General features: G+C 37.3%; 1 protein-coding gene across 3 annotated transcripts in view; it reads left to right on the top strand.

Moving 5' to 3' along the window:
* THSD7B (thrombospondin type 1 domain containing 7B) overlaps positions 1 to 17,502 on the top strand; it is a 903,223-nt gene that overhangs the window by 372,808 nt on the left and 512,913 nt on the right. For all 3 annotated transcript variants that reach the window (XM_036023677.1, XM_036023678.1, XM_028509548.2), the window contains exon 6: positions 12,338 to 12,493. In XM_036023677.1, the coding sequence (XP_035879570.1) occupies positions 12,338 to 12,493 (156 nt within the window). The remainder of the gene's footprint in view (positions 1 to 12,337; positions 12,494 to 17,502) is intronic.

A 17,502-nucleotide genomic window follows, 5' to 3' on the forward strand; every position in this document is an offset into this window, starting at 1 on the left:
TCACCATAATTTGCCCATAAAGATGCCTTCAATTTCAAGGGGCACTTTTAAACTGACCTGACTGCAGGTAGGCATCATAAACTGCATCTTGGTGTGAATTTAAAAAGTCACCCCCTCTGAGGAGGGGTATTGGAAAGGGATATCCTCTTGAGCATAATCTAGAGGGTGGAATGTGGCAAGAGGAACCCGTCCAGATGTCAACCCTCTATGGCCCGTTGGCAAGGTGACTCTTTTGCAGGACCTGCATATCGGCATTCTCATGCTCTTTCTAAAGTTCATCAAATATTTGCTGCCCAGCTCCTTTTTTTTGTTTAATATCTGGGTTAGAATTGAAACTCCCATAACCACATTAATTTATTTATGCATTTATTCAAAATGTGCTGAATGTTTACTATCCACTACTCAGTACTGGGGGGGTTGGAGTTAGAATGATGAGCAGGATGATAGAATGCCTGTTCTGGGGAATTTGTATCACAACGAGTGTTTAACTTAATTTATGTCATTGTTTAAATATCTACACAGTCTTTAATCTTATGTAGAATGTGTCTTTCAAATTGCTTATTGGAAAAAAGTTTTGACTTTTTTTTTCTTGGCAATAGGCACTTCACTAACTAAAAACATGCTAATATTTACTCTTGGGTAGAAGTATATAATTCAATACTAACAAGAATGATTTTTGCAATCTAATTAAAAAGAAGAAATGCCCATTTCACGGTGAAGAATATTGTCTTCTAAAGAATAAAATATGCCCTCAATAAATGTGAAGTATAGGTGTGATTAGGGAATGACAGGATTAATAAAGTGTTTTTTAAAAATTCTGTTCAATTAGTGGTAGCATCAATGAGTGAAATGAATATCAGGACAGGGAATTCCAGGTGAGTATTTTTTTAAATTAACTATATGTTGATTTGGGGCAAGTCATATAACCACATTAAGCCTTGGTTTTCTCATTCTTTGAAATGATATTGTAAAAGATATCATTAATATCTCTTCTGTTCCAAGATTCAATGAGAAAGCATATCTCGGAGTGGACAGGTTATTCCAAGTAGGCTTCCACTTTCCTTAGGATCCATCTGATTACTTTCAAGACATAAAACTTCTTCGGACACATAAGTCTTAACTCAAAAAGGATTGAGGAGTTTCTTTAAAAAGGTAGTAATGTATATCTGCTATTGCTAATTATAATATAGTAATATAAGAATAACTCTAGATGAAAGGTGTCTCATATAAGTAGTTGATTATTAATGATAAGTAAGGAGGACAGACTGGTTATTACCTGGTGGCCTGTAAGATGTGGTCATGTTTCTGTTTTCAGTGTAAAAAATACATCAGAGGACAAGAACGGTGGTGTTAGGGCCAGATTAGAGGCAAGATGGTTCTGGAAGGTAACACTGGTAGTCCTCAGGGGAAGTGGTTCCACATTATCTGTAACCCCCATAGGAAACCATGAAGCCTCCCCGACTTTTGTGCCAAGTTCTCTATTTTAAAGATCTTGAGCTGTCAGAGGTCTGAAAATTATCTGAACAAACATAACTACTATTCATTCAGGGATTTTCCCCCCAAGAAACAATTATGATGATGAACATGTCTTGTCTTTGAGTTTCACTGGGTTGAGCAAAACAATATTTATTAGAGTACCTCCATCAAGAAAATATGTTTAAAAAATAAAACAATTATTGCAGCTATCTCTCTTTTTATGTTAGAAAAATCTATTTTTTACATTGAAAAATCTGATTCATCTTCCCTTTTAAAAGTAGGTAATAACATTTCAGGATTAATGTTTATTTGTATTAATAACCTATAAACACATCTGTGTTGCTTTTAATATAAAATTATAAAAGAACATTTTAAAATTAAATAGTTATTATCTTATTATTTTTGCTGCTTTTTCTCTCAAATGAAGACTTCATAGAAGATAATTATAATATTTTAAAATATATGTCATTGTCCCCTTGGATGTATAACCTATCTGATGTATATAATTATGAAAAATTAGAGTATATAACTTCTCAAATGGCTTTTTAATAACATGACAACTACTTAAGAAAAACTAAATTCATAAAATTGTACAGCTTATCAGCTAGTTTAAACTGTTCCTATTCTCTACATGCATCAGAATTCTACCAGAAAATAGCATATCTTACTGGCTAATGTATACCCCCTGATTACTGTTATGAAAATATATGCAACTTCAAACGAACCCAGGTATTAAAAAACACTGTAGCCAAGTTAGATAGATTCTAGCTTACAGCTATGGCAATGTGCAATAAATATAAGAATTTTAGGGCTTGAGATGGTAATGAAGAGGGAAAACCAAACTCATATGGGCTGAGTTTAAGTACTACCTCTGCCATTTACTAATTTAAAAAGTTGGACAGAGTTTTAAAATCTTCTCTCATTGTAAACTTTAGGTTCTAAGGTACTAAGTTACTAAGTTACATTGGTATTTATGTCATAGAATTATCTTGCTAATGAGATCACAATATACTTGCAAATTGCTTGAGAGCACACAATGTAAGCTCACTATGTGTTCTAGTCCTGGCATTCCCAATGGGGGTGATACTGTCCTCAAAGGGACCAAAATTGGTTCTAGGGTGACAAAATCATAATTTTTATCCATACAGAATATATGCACACATACTCACAGTATATTTGTGGTGTGAAAATGTCATGGGGAAGTGAGGGACAATTAGGGGAAAAGTGTTTACAGAGGCTCCTTAAGGAGGAGATAATGTAGTGAAAGTGAGAAACACTGGATGCTTTATGTATTGTACAGAAGCTGAATTGCTGAGAGATTTGCCCAATTCACACAGGTAGTGGTAGGATCTCAGTTTAGTGGATTTTTAATAATAGTATTTTTCCAGTTGGGTTTTCAAAATCTTACTTCATAAATTATTCATAGAAGTTAGTCCCCAATCTGTAATTTATAAAGATTTTTGAAGATATAAATCTCTGAACTCTCTGCTACCACCTCCCCAATTCTGGCACAGTGATTCTGAGTTGAGTCTATGTGAGATCCCACTGGTGAAGCCAGGTTAGAAGCTACTGATTTATAATGTTAGCCTTGACTTGTCGTATATGAACAGGCCTGCGAGAAAGGAGATTTCATCCAGTTTTCAATGCGGAGGTTTCACTTGTAATTTTTGTTTTGTGTCTAAAAATTCATAATGCATTTCCTCATATAATAGAAATAACTATTCTGCATTTAAAAATTATTATGCAGTGTCCTGTCCCTATCACTACATAGGGACCTGGTGAATCCCATGAGCTTTCCTTTGCAGTTGAACTAACTCATTTAAAGTGATTTGCAATTTAAAGTATCAATAGCATATGCTAACAAGGATATTAAGTAGAGAGGCCTTTGGTTTTCTTTCCTTTAAAAACAGGGTTGTGTGCATATTTATTTTAGGGACAAATAGTTCTTTCTTGACTCTTTAAAATAATCACAGCATTTTTAAAATTTTATTTTTTAGTTAGAGTTGGCATATGATATTATATTAATTTTGGGTATAAAACATATTCGTTAGACATTTATATACCATATGAAGTGATCATCCCAGCAAGTCCAGCACCCATCTGATACCTTACATACTTATTACGATGTTATTGACTATTTTCCCTATGCTGTACCTTACATCCCTGTGACTCTTGTAACCTACTGGGCATCATACTCAGTGAAATAAATCAGATAGAGAAAGACAAGTACCTTATGATTTCACTTATATGTGGAGTCTTAAAAAGAATACATGAACAAACAAAACAGAAACAGACTCATGATACAGAGAACAAATTGGTGGTTTCCAGATAAGATGGGCTTGGGGAGATGGGTGAGAGGTGAATAGGATTAAGAAGTACACAGTTTCCCATTTTGCTTTTGTTTCTTTAGAAAGCTTTTGGTTGAACAATGTTCTTAGAGGACTATGTTACCTAAGAGAATATGAATTTCCTATTCTTGCTAACATTTTAAAAACTGCTCATTCAGTTTATTTTCAGGTTCAGAGACCCACCTTCTAAATCAACACAGATAAAGGTCTGACTTACCTTTGTTCTGATGAACCAAGAGGACATCTTGTGACCAGTGTTGAAATCTGAAGTCCTGGCTCTGCATTCTGTCACATTCTTCTCACCTTTCTTGCCAGCTCTTCCTGTTCCCTTTCTTCCTCTGGGAAATCCTTATCTCCATCATGCTTTTTTTGTGTTGTTAACATCCTTCTTCTTCCCCATTCTTGTCCAGTGGACCTAGGGACATTGCTCCGTAACTTCTGTCCTTTTTCAGTTGATGGGTTGGATAGGGTTGGTTAGGAGACCGAACTGTGCTAAGTAATACTATGTGTACCCAGGGCAAGGTGAGTTTTGCATACACTCGTCTTTCCCTAGTTTCAGAGCTGCCCAAATGGTTTCTTCAGCAAAGTCCTTTACTCTTAAGAAATTCTTAAAAGTGGGGAGGGGTGCTTATTGTAAACTCATTGTAATTCAGCAGGAATGTCTCTAAACCTAAACTTGAGATGAAAGTAAACATTGTAATCTAATTTCTTTCTGTCTTCATTTTTTAATCATCACTCAAGGATATGTTTATTAATTTGAGAAAGACAGAGATGCAGACAGACATCGATGTAAGAGAAACATCTATTGTTTGCCTTTGCTCCCTAACTGGAGAGCGAGCCCACAACCTTTTGGTGTATGAGATGATGCTCTAACCAAATGAGCCACCCAGCCAGGGCTATAATCTAATTTTATTATTACTTAAGGCGAGGGCACACTTTAAGTAATAATCATAATTACCTTTTAGAATCATATCAAAATTATTAATCTTGCTCCTTATTCTCCTTTAACACTTGCCTTTACTGTGGTTTGGCCTTTACTACTGATATTTTAAAATATTTTTTTTCAATTTGATCTCACTTGAAAAAAATTGGAAGAGGACTCAATGTTCACTTATTTATTTTTCTTTTTTAAAAAATATTTAATTTTAGAGAGAAGGGGAGGGAGGGAGAAAGTGAGGGAGAGGAACATCGACTGCATGTCGATGCAGAGGAACACACTCTTGCATGTGCCCTCAGCTGAGGACCTGGCCCACAACCCAGGCATATGTTGGGAATTGAACTAGTGACCTGTTGGTTCATAAGCCAATCAATGCTCAGTCTACTGAGCCATATCAGCCAGAGCATATTTTTTCTGATAAATTATTACTATTACAGCAGATTTTTTTATTATAATTTATTACAAATCCAACATCATAATATAGTGTAGTGTTAAATGATAGGGGCTTTTAAGAGCCCTGGTTCACTGTTTATCACTTACTACCTTTGTTGTTTAAGGCAAGTAATTTATCCTCAGTTATTTAATCTCTAAAATGGGAACAATAATTGTACTTACTTGGGAGTGCTTGTAATGAATAAATGAGAAGTTGTATTTAAATGCTTAGCACAGTGCCTAGAACCAAGTGGACTGTCAATGAATATCAGTTATCATTACTAACATGTGTCGGTGAAATAGACACTTGCAGTCATTCTCTTATTGAGCTTTTGTCATTGTTTGTGTGGAGAAACGAACTGTAGGTTTCAGAGTGCTGATATGAAGAGGACTCTTGCAATAAAACCCTTTTAATACTTGTATCTCTCTGATATTGTATATGCCGTCGCTGACCTCTTTGGAGATAACTTTATCTCACTTGCCTCTTTGCCTTCTCGCTGTGTCCCTTTGCCTGGCCACTTCCCCCTTGTTCACTATCTTCTTCCCATTCTCTCTCATCACTGATGGTATTTTTAAATCTATAAGGTATAAAAGATGCCATTTAGGTCAGTTCTTGTTCTTTCCATCCTTTCCAGACTCCTGTACTAGCTTTTAGCTAGAAGTCTAGCAAACAATAAAAAAATTTCTCAAAATTGGAACAGAGGAGATAGTATCTGATGACAGAAATCTATAAATTTAGGTCTGAAATCTACTGTATTTCTCCCTGAATTGTGTAACTGATGGACTTGGTTCTAGTTACTTTCTAAAATTGTACACGTACTTCATATCTTTTATCTTCAGTTTTAGTCTGAATATTGCTTTTCATCTTTGTCTATTGTGTTACTCTGTAACATTGAAAACATCACTAGCTGACAGACATTTTTTAATTGGCTATGTGAAATGAATGAAATTTGGAAAACTTTTCAACATGTGGCCAAATTTCACATAATCATTTCTAATTGCAGGAATAATTTTTAGATATTTAATTTACTGTAGATATACACCCATTCTCCTGCCAAATTGTTTTGCACAGTACTTTGTCAGGAGAGTTACAATATGGCTAAATTAAGCTTTATTAGGTATAATAGGATGAGATGTGATTTAATTCTTTAAGCTGCCTATAAGTGCTGGAAGACAGATTTGTTTTTATTCTATCCACTAAGTTAAAAGAATGATACATTATTTTCCAAATCCCAGTGGCAAAAGTGAATTGAAATAATACATGAAGCTTCTTGAAGGAAAATAGCTTTCTGTTTAAAATTGTAATATTATTTATCTTTCCCCTTCAACCACTTGACTCCTTCAGTCTGCAGAAGAGGACTATTTATTTTAGCAGTGAGGTGGATTGAATTCCTGCCAAGTCAGTATACTCACTAAATGAATATGTCAGAGGCAATATTGTCTCTCAAAAATCATTTAGAAAGCAGCATTTTTGCGTAAGTAGTCTCTTCCATTAGTTTTGAATTAAATCCTAGCAATGGCTGTTTCTATTTTTGTTACTTCTTGGAGAGCCTGTGGAATGTGGGGATCCTGAGTTTTGAGTGGGAATCCCCTTGTGGTTTTTGGTGCCCGCATGTGGTTTGGAAAATTGAAATGACGACAACTTCTTTGTCTGACTTCTTTGTGCAGGTTGATGTCACTGTGGAAACCAGATCTCTTATGTAAAATCGGCTGAAAATGGAGTGTGTTGTTCGTAGGTGTACTTACTACCCCAGTAAAAAGCTAGCAGATAATCCAGTTTTTATGAGTTCTTAGGAAGTAGAATCAGCTTTATTTTCTTTTCATCTCCTTGAAAATACTAGGAAAAAGCACTGTCTTGGAACTAATTCCTTGACCATCTTCCAGATACTTTTTTCCATTCTGGAGGAGAAGGTGAGCTCCATTATGCTATGGAGTAATTACCTCAAATACTTTCTGAATTTTGAAAGACTAAAGACTTTTCATTCAATAACAGATATATTAAAAATAAGAAAGTGCCAATGACTCCTATGATAACCCTTTTTACTTTAAGCAAATATAACTCATTTTTAAAATAAACTAGAGAGCAATGTCTGGTTACTAATTGTAATTAATTAAATATTATTTTTATGCAGTTTCAGTTTAATTTCTTTTTAAGGAGTTAAAAAGCTTTGAAGTTTAAATCTTACAAAATGGCCATCAGTAAGGGTGGGGAGTAATATATTCTTATTGAATCTTTGCCAACTTATTTCTGTATTAATTCACATTAGTTTGAATTAGAACTTGATTTAGTTTCAAAAATAAAAAGTGAAGGGACTCATTTTTCTTTGCAGTGGCAGTCACATGGTAATAATCACAACAGGCATTTTTCTTCTTAATTACAATTCATTTTGATTGAATTAGCATGCTCATCTAAAATTACCTAGTGATTAAGGCAAATCATGAACTTTGTACATTTCTAAAATTAAGAATAATTTTTTAAACATTTAGCATATCATCTACCCAACATATTTTCCCTCTTATTAATTACCATTCTGTTCATGGAGTAATTCATTATTTAGAACAACTTTGCAATTGTTAGTGGCAGACTTTCACATTTCTTGCAAGGCAGGTCAATGTAATAATTTCTTATTGCAAATAAAAAATTACAGGTTAAGTACTGAAATACACAAAATATTAATGACTATTGCATATGTACAATTGCTTATAATGCTGTAATATATTCCCTAGCATTTAGAAAGCTACCACCATGTAATGATGTCAGTGTATCCTAGTTGTATGTCATTTTGGCTCTTTAACACTTCATGGCTATGAGAGGTCTCCATAGGGCCTAACACTGCTGCAGCCAAAGGCTAAGTAGGCTATAAGACCCTGGCTAATTGCTTATCCAGTCAGGCAGTTAGTTAACATGAGAATGGCTGAAGGCCTTAAGGCAACATGTAAAAGGCAACTGGAAAAAGTGGGACAAGGGACAAGCACAGTCCTTCACTGAGTAGGTCACTGATTAGAGAAAGACTTCCTTGCATTAGAGAAGACAGGGTTAGTAAATAGAATTAAAGTCATTTCAGTCCATAGATTCAGAGAAGGAGTGCAGGTGAGTAGAAAAGCAGCATTTTTTCCCCTACAGGCCTTATGGCTAGAGTTTGGCCAGGAATAAGTGAGGCTCCATAAAAAGTAAAATACACAGACTACCCACTTCCAGGTGGCCCAGGTCATGGTCCTCACCCCAGCCATCCCAAAATAATCTTATTACAGCATGAACAGTTCCCAATAAAACTAGAAAATGGTCATTCAAAGTAAAGCAAATTTTGGTTGCACCACCTCCTGCTTAGTGGTCTTCCCAGGGAGACCTGGGAAGAGTTTTGGAGGAGTTTTGAAATATCAGTGAAGGAGGAGAAGGATTTGGGTTTTGTTTAAAGGGTTAAATGGAGCCCGCAGCCTTCCTAGACGGATACCTTAGATCTATCTTGGCACTGGTTGCCTCTAGTTGCGGTCACTGAGATTCAAAAACAAAATCTCCTTGGTATAAATGACCTCATATATCTTGCTTGATGCCTTCATTCCATGAAAAGAATATTAAAAGGGCCAGGTAGAGGCAAATCAACCACCTGGAATAAGACTTAGGGCTTCCTTTGCTCTGGATTTACTGAGTGAATTTGGAAAAAGCACCTAATGTCTTTGGAGCTTAGATTTTCAGTAAAACTGTTGAATTAAACTAAATTAATTAGCTCAAAAGCTCCCTTCTAGCTCTAACAGTCAATAGTTGTAGAAATATCCTGTGTTCACTCTTCTTGGGGAGATGACTACCTAAGTGGTCTGAAGCTGGTAAGTGCTTTGTGACTTACTCATGATTTATTTGTAGAACAAATGTAGCCCAGGGGGTCTGAGATGGAGAGAGGTTGACCCAAGCACATTGATTCAATACCTAAATGAAGCATCTTAGACATGTGGCTTGGGACTGGAAGAATTTATTGATATGGGTAAAGATCTACCGTCTGTCAAAGCAGCAGGTGCTAGAGAGGCATAAGAGCTCTGACAAATGGCCTCAGTCCCATCCCTGGGCTTCCATTATGTCACTTAGTAGTCCCCAGGGAAGTCCCTCCCTGTTCTTCTCCAGCACACCATGTCCCTCTCTCCTACTTTCAAATCTTAGTAGTAACATTAGCCCTAACGTTCAATAGTCAACTGATTGGCAGTTACGTATTTATCAAAGGGGACTGCAGGGGACCTAACCCTACAATTCCTAATAACCCTCAACAGCCCTACAAAAATGAGCCATATCAGCATATCTGAACAAACAAACAGCTTTAGGACAAGTTTCCCAGTCTCTTCAATTGCACTGCCAACCGGGAGCCTAACTAACATGGACAATCTAGCGCTTCCAATGACATTTAATGCAGACCTACTGTGTGAGTAGTCATTGTACTAGTGGATTGACTGGTTCCAACTTCAGTACAGAGGTTATAGCAGCAAGTGTCTTCTGGGCATTGTTGCTGAGAGGTTTGGGGTGTCTTCTCAGCACTGATCCTCAGGGACTTGAGCTCTGTCTGACTGGTGCTGCAGGGAGAGAGCCATGGCAAGGGGCAGAGAAGCAGCCATAACAGCTCATCAGTCTTGGTGCTGGAGCACAAGGACTCATGTATGATTAGTGTCAACTCACACTGGCATATGGGCCCCATGAGGCAGGGGCCTTGACTGTTTTACTCACTATTCTGGCTTCAGCACCTAACACAATGTTAACAGATGGGAGGCACTTTTCAGTGTAGGTTAATTGATCAGTGAAGACACCTCTTAGTGCTGTGGTTAAGAGACAGACCCCTGGATCCAAATCCTAGCCCCACTGCTCAGTAACTGGAATTGTGGAAAAGAAAGTAAATATTTCTGTCACAGTTTCCTCATTTTTAAACTAGAAATAATAATAATATATATTTTGAAGGGAAGTTATGCAGGTTAAATGAATTGATATTTATGGCTGGTGCCTGGCATGCATTATAAATGTTTATTAAATGAGGAGATTAATCAGTTTACATGTCCCAGTTCTTTTCCATCATTATCGAGGTTTGGTTTTTAGAACTGAAGTTTGACTTTGTGAGAACACATTTTTTTTAAGATTTTTAAAATTTATTTATTTTTAGAGAGGGAAGGGAGGGAGAAAGAGAGAGAGAAACATCAATGTGCGGTTGCTGGGGACTGTGGCCTGCAACCCAGGCATGTGCCCTGACTGGAAATCGAACCTGCAACACTTTGGTTCGTAGCCCGAGCTATGAGCTATGCCAGCCAGGGTGAGAACACATTTTAATTGACATGGGCCCAGATATAAACATGCTTGTGCCTTAAGACCTGTGGCTATGCAGCATGCTCTGAAACATCTCCTTCCATCAATTTTGTTAAATATGATACTTGACTTATTCTTCTTGACTTAGAGCTCCTTGAAAGCAGACACCATTAAAAAGAGTCTGATTGAGAGTGGCTGCTCAGTGGTTTTGGAATGAATGCATAATTTACTCAGTGAATGGCTGTCTTGTGTGTCTTCTCTTGCTCACTTCTGGGAAAGAAATCACACACCCCTCCCTCCATCTCACAGGTTCTTCTTTACCCACAATCCATCCATGTCATGTGTTCATCCCCACTCCTGGCCACTCCAGCCTCCCCATCCTCTGTTATCATCACTAGCACTATCGCTGTTTGACCATCAGCTCTCTTCAGCCTCCCTTTCACATTCCCCCATTACTTGTTCTATCTGCCTTCACGTCTCTCCTCCACTGGCTTATGACCTTTGACATTTACATTTGCAGTCTTGCTTTGTCTCTGCCTTTTATTTAGGTCAGGTCAAATTCTTTTGTTAAACTGTAAAAGAATTCATTTCAAACAAAACATTCTCCATTGCAACCTTTTATTTTTCCCATTCACCCTCATAATCACCTCAGGCTGCTCCATTGTATATTAGAAACCCTTTTTCCCCCTCTTCATGACAGTATTTTTTTAAAAAAATTTATTTTGCTATTGTTTTGGATTATGTTCAAAGTTCTGCTGGTCATAGCAGTGATTCAGTGCCAACTTTACCTGATTTAATTCACATCTCATGAAAAGTGTGAGGGAGCAAAATGGATGACATGATTCACGACCCAATCCTCTCACACTGGTATCTGCCTTAGAAGTGATTCTAATCTGCTTTACTGGATGGAAATAGCATAAGGCATATATAGACAATAGTATAAGCCAGTTAGTAAGACAAAACCTTCTAAACTTAAACCATTTGCTCCTAAAATCTGAATTGCTCCCAAACATTCTTAATGTGGGACCATTCTGTGCATTTGTTGCATTTGTTGATAGGTATGCATTTATTGTTTTTTGTTGTGTCATTTTATAGGTACCACTATATTAGTCACTTATATGTTTTAAACTCTGCGAGGATCAGCCTCTCATCTTTTTCTTCCCCTTTGTGTTTTTGGTGCCCAGATGGGTCTGCATACAGAGAGCACTTGGTGAATGCCACTGATGCACAGGTGGTTTCTGCATCCTGAAGTGATCCAGTTCTGGGGGGTGCTCTGGGGGCAGAGGCACACCAGGGAGAGTTCAGAGGCTCCTAGATTAGCAGTTCCTGTGGCTCCTTAGACATTCCTGTATCTCTGGTTAGCCTTACTAATAAAACTGACTTTCAGGGGCTAATCCTGCAATCATAGATCCTGATTATTCTTCTTATTTTAAGAACTACTTTTCTTCTGTGTCTTTGCAAGCTCCACCACTCAGGGGAGTAACAGCAGTAAATTGGTTATGCTAAATACCCCACCTCAGGGGTTCAATTTTGATTTTTTCAAGTGATCTAGTCATTTACATAGTCGAGAAGAACTCATCTTGAAACTTCACAAAGCCATTTAATTTTTTAGTCATAACTCTAGATAATTTGTATCTATATTTTTAGCCCTCTCTTGATTCCCAGGGAATACTCTGTGAAGCAGGAAACTTAAGTGCATGTTCTTTTTTGCCTTTTCTCACCCATTGCTGCTAATGTACAGTTCAGCAGTGAGCATTAGAGAGTGCTTCATATTTTGTTTGCGTATACCCTTTCACAAAGATGGGGACAGTTCTAGGGATAACCAGAGAGTGTGACGTGGTCCATTATTTTTTTTCCTCTTCTGTCCTTTAGTCTTTAGACCTGTGGAAAAGACATTATGTTTGGGACCTGCCCCTGCATCCTCTCAGCTCTGCAATATTCCCTGCTCTACAGACTGTATAGTATCTTCCTGGTCAGCCTGGGGTCCATGCATCCATGAAAACTGCCATGATCCCCAGGGAAGAAAAGGTGAGTGGCTTTTCTGTTTGTGTGTGCTTTACTCACTTCCATTGTACACACACATACACATTTACCCTAGTAGCTAAGTAGCTGATTAAACCTGTTTAAGACAATGTTTGTAAACTTTAGATAACTAGCTCGAGCCTGACAGCATTCAGTTATCATGGAGGCCACTGGGGACATTTTCTTGAACACAGACTCTGACCTGGGTTGACCTTTCAAGTAGGCTCATAGCTAGGGAAGTGACTATTACTCCAAAAATGGTATAACAATATTTTATGTATGTAATGGTATACCAAGGAAATTAGACATCATTTCTATAAACACATTAGGAAACAAATGTTTTACATATCTGTTTTCAGGTTTCCACATGCTGAATTTGATGTATGTTTACTTTCAGATGTCCTCAGCCTTAAAGTGAAATGTTAAAACTTTATGCATTTAACATAGTTTATCTTAAACTATGTTAGCTCCGTAATCTTGTTTTCTTTTATTTACTGTTGAAAGTACATGTCTTCATATTCAACAGTTCATTTCTGGTGACATCTTGACTTTTCTTTCATTAGCTCTTCAGTTTGCATTAATATTATGTCCTATTAAATGGCAGTGCTAAGAAGAAATACAGTCATACCTCAGTACTCATCAGCTTCAGAACTTACTAAACCCTGTACTCATGGCATTTTGATGAGAAAAAAAAATGTTTCAGCTCTTGGCCCTTGCTCAGGACTTGTTGCACTTGCTAGAACTTGTATGAATCATGATCCCACCCTGCAAAAGAAAATTCTTCATTGCTATGTACTTGTCAGTTTTGGCACTTGTCATGAGTTTTGGAACAAATTAACAAGTACCGATATACCACTGTATCCCCTTTATTAAGAACCAAGCACATTCCAGAAGTTAGGTTGCATTTCTTAAGTACTAATTCTAGTGATCACATGTAAAGAAGGAAAACATGAGGAAGTGTTCGATGTTCCAAAGCTGGTGCCTTCAGCTGAAATTTGGGTCCATTTGAAAACCCATATTTCGGCAGTCCCCACAATGCACAAATGCACATTATATGCATGCTCATGTTCACACACTATGTCCCTGGGCTTTTCCCTTTATTCTGATCCTTGTTCTAAGGCAGGAGAGGAAGGTATATATTGAGTTGAAAGCAAGAAGAAGCACCTAACTTTAATTTTGTTATCAAACAATAGAAATCCTGATCTCAATGGAACCAGGGGTGGTTGGGGGCTAGTGCCGCTTTCTTATTTGAAATGTAACCATAACATTCCCCAAGCCTTGTCAGCTTATGGATACCAATAATTTCTCATTAATACTAAGACCCACAATCCATGGTCTTAGGGGCCGGATGTGCACAAAACTCTAGTATTAGATATTGTTCTAAATCACTTTAGTGATAAATTGTTTCCTGTTTTTTTTTTGAAGGCAACATAACTTTCAAAAATGTTATTTTATCCAATTGATATTTGATCTAAAATTAGACATAACCCTTTCAGGGTGGCTAGTTTGGTTGGAGCATTGTCCTGCACAACAAAATATCTGGGTTTGATCCCAGCTCAGGGCACATACATAGGCTGCATGTTCAATCCTTGGTCAGGGTGTACACAGGAGGCAACTGACCTAGAAACACATTGATGTGCTTCTTTTTCACATCAATGTCTCTCTCTCTATCTGTATGTCTTTCCCGCCTTCCCTTCCTCTTGTTCTAAAATCAATAAATATATCCTTGGATAAGGATTTAAAAAATTAGACACACTTTGTTATCCTCATAATTATGTTCAAGTAACATAAAACTCCATTTATTATTTTAGTAGAGAAGATTGTAAAAGTCTCTCAATTTCATCTAAGCTTTCAGACATAAGATAACATCAGTATGGTCTAAATTAAAATTGGAGAATGAGTCTAGGTTTTTCTCCTGATACATTTTTTTATATGTTATAGGTTTCTAGATCTAATTGTGACATAAAAGTCAATAAGTTCATTTTATATGGAGGTATTTTTTCCCCAAAATATTGTAATAAAATCAACATAGTATCTTATAAAGGATGGCATCTTATTATTTTTAATGGTCAATTATTGAATATAGTTGACATATAACATTGTATAATTTTAAGGTATATAGCATAATGATTTGATATGCATATATATTGCCAAATGATTATCACAATAAGGTTAGTTAACATACCCATCACCTCACCTCATTACCTTGTGTGTGTGTGTGTGTGTTTGCATGTCTTTGGTAAGAATTTTGCTAAGATCCACTCTCTCTCTCTGTACCTCCCTCATATTCATTATAGCATTCTTCACAACACTCAAGACATAGAAACTAACCTAACTTAAGGGTCTTTCAATGGATAAATGGTTAAATAAAATGTGATATATATCTATATATACCACATAAATGCAACATACACATACATACACAAATGAGCATTAGCCATAAAAAGAAGAAAATCCTGCCATTGTGATAACATGGATGAACCTTGAGATCATTGTGCAAAGTGAAATGTCAGAGAAAGACAAATACTGTTTGATCTCACTTGTATGTGGAGTCTTTAAAAAAACTGAATTCATGGAAACCAAGAGTGGTATAGTGGCTGCCAGGAGCTGGGGGTTGGGGGAAATGCGGAGAGTTGTTGATCAGAGGATGTAAACGTCCAGTTATAAGATGAATACGTTCTGAGAAATCAATGTGTACCATGTGACTACAGTTAACAGCCCTGTATTTTATACTTGAAAGTTGTGAGAGTAGATCTTAAAATTTTTACTGTCAAAAAAAATTTCCTTTTTAAATAGTAAATAAAATAAGAAAAAATGTCTTTTCTAATAGTTCCAGGAAGAGTCCTGGCACTGAATCTCATTGGCTAGTTATGTGTCACTTGCTAAGCCATGACCCAATTGCTCTGATGGGAGGCTGTGGGGCTGGAGTGGCCCCCTCCACCAAATGGACAGCTCCATCCAAGCCTCACAGACTAATAGTGGGAGACAAGCAATTCCCTTGAGGACATACGAGGTACTGATAATACAAGAATGTAGAAGCAATTCTTTGGTCAGTTGTAAGAGACATTTATTGAATGCTTTGTCCCCTTTGTTCTGGGTCATGGAGTCTCTACAGAAAATCAGGCAATCATTTTTGTTTTTCCTAACCCTGTGCTATAATTTTTGTCACTGTAGCCCAAAATTTCACAAAAAACCTTTGTGAAAAACTGCTCTTTTAACTTTTATTTTAGTCTTCTTTTTCTACATAATTCAGGACTGGTCCATGGAACTCAGCTGGACCAACCTGTTTCCTCACTGGCCCCCATTCCCCTGTTGTAGAAGTCAACTCTTGTGAATATGGCCTGCTCTATTATTTATTAGACATCATGTGCTATGGGTTGAATTATGTCCCCCCAAAAGGTATGTTCAATGCTAACCGCCAGTACATGTGAATGTGACCTTCTTTGGAAATAGGATTTTGCAGGTGTAATCAAGTCAAAATTATGTCATATATAATTAGGATAGTCCCTAATCCAATGACTGATGTTTCTGGGGCACAGAGAAACACACAGAAGAGAGTGCCATATGGAGATACAGAGACACAGAGGACAGGACAAGGCCCTGCAAAGACAGAGACAGACATAGCAGTGATACCTCTACAAGCCAAGGAGTGCAGTGATTGCTGAAAACCACCAAAATCTAGGGGAGGCATGGAAGCAGTCCCTCCCTAGAGCATTCAGAGGGAGTGTGGTCCTACTCACACCTTGATTTTGGGTTTCTAGCCTCCAGTTTGTGGTACTTTGTTTTGAAAACCCTAGGACACTAATCTACTACCCACATTTGCATCAGCATATAGGCTTAGCAAGAATGCAACACTTCATAAAATGCCAAAACAGAAGTATAGAGAAGTAAAGCAATTTGTACAATAGTGATTTACTAACAGCCACACCAGCAATAAGGACATGGAATTTTGTCTCTTCAGTAGAGTCTTCCTCAAACACAGGCTTCCTTAGTGATTTTCTCTAAAAGCCTCAAAAAGTTTGAAACAAGACACAGGATTATGCCTGAGGATAGCAGAGAAGCCCACTGCCCATTGGCCAGTGGGAACAATTAACCTTGACAGACAGTCATTGAACTGATGTAGGAGATAAGGCGTGGGGTCTAGGATGCCTCTTTGCACAAGCGCATTGCCTTTGGAGGGAGAGGGAAAATAGATTGCAATGTGTGAGAAAGGGAGGGTTTGCCAAGAATAGTTTGAGAGTACCAACTACCTGGAATGTGCATTTTGTGCCTCAATCCACACATTTTTCAAAGGAAAGGGTAGAAACAGTAGAACTTCTTACCCAAGGGTCACCACAGCCTCCTACAGAGTTTAGGGCAGGCTGAGATCAATAAGAATTAGAGTCTGTTTTAAAAGGCCCATACTGAGGTTAAATGACCTGTTTTAGGCACTAAGTAATTGCAGACAGGAGCAAGCATAAGTACAATGATTATTATTCAGGTCTGAGAGTTTGTTATTTTATAAATTCTCCCTTAAAGCAGAAAGAATTTTGATTTTTAACATCTTGCTAAAACCTGCCAGGACCACCTGCCTGTAATCCCTTTTGGGGAGAATAAAGAATGGAGTTTTTCCTCTAGGGAAATGATTCTGTGCCTATCAGGAGTCCAAACATGTTATGATGACAGTAAGTAATCTTGTTATTTCTACTGACTCGTGAGCATGAGGTCTGAGATCCTCTCAATCTCAGTCTGTCTTATGGTGCTACCATGGGTTCTGCCAGAGTCACTGATTGGCACAAACTAAATATGCTTTAGAATTCTGCGGAGACTGGAGAGCTCAGGCTGATGCATTAAACATCGCAGAACTCTGGACAAAATCCGAATTGTTTAGCTTCCCATTTGAATTCTCTACCCTAAAGAAATGCAGTGTATCTACTAGCAGAAACCTAGGATATTCATACTTTCCTAGATTTTATATCTGTATCTAATCTATATCTATATCTATATCTATATCCATATCTGGATCTCTATCTCGG

The sequence above is a fragment of the Phyllostomus discolor genome, chromosome 4 (assembly GCF_004126475.2).
Source record: "Phyllostomus discolor isolate MPI-MPIP mPhyDis1 chromosome 4, mPhyDis1.pri.v3, whole genome shotgun sequence".
In the NCBI taxonomy this organism is placed as follows: Eukaryota; Metazoa; Chordata; class Mammalia; order Chiroptera; family Phyllostomidae; genus Phyllostomus; species Phyllostomus discolor.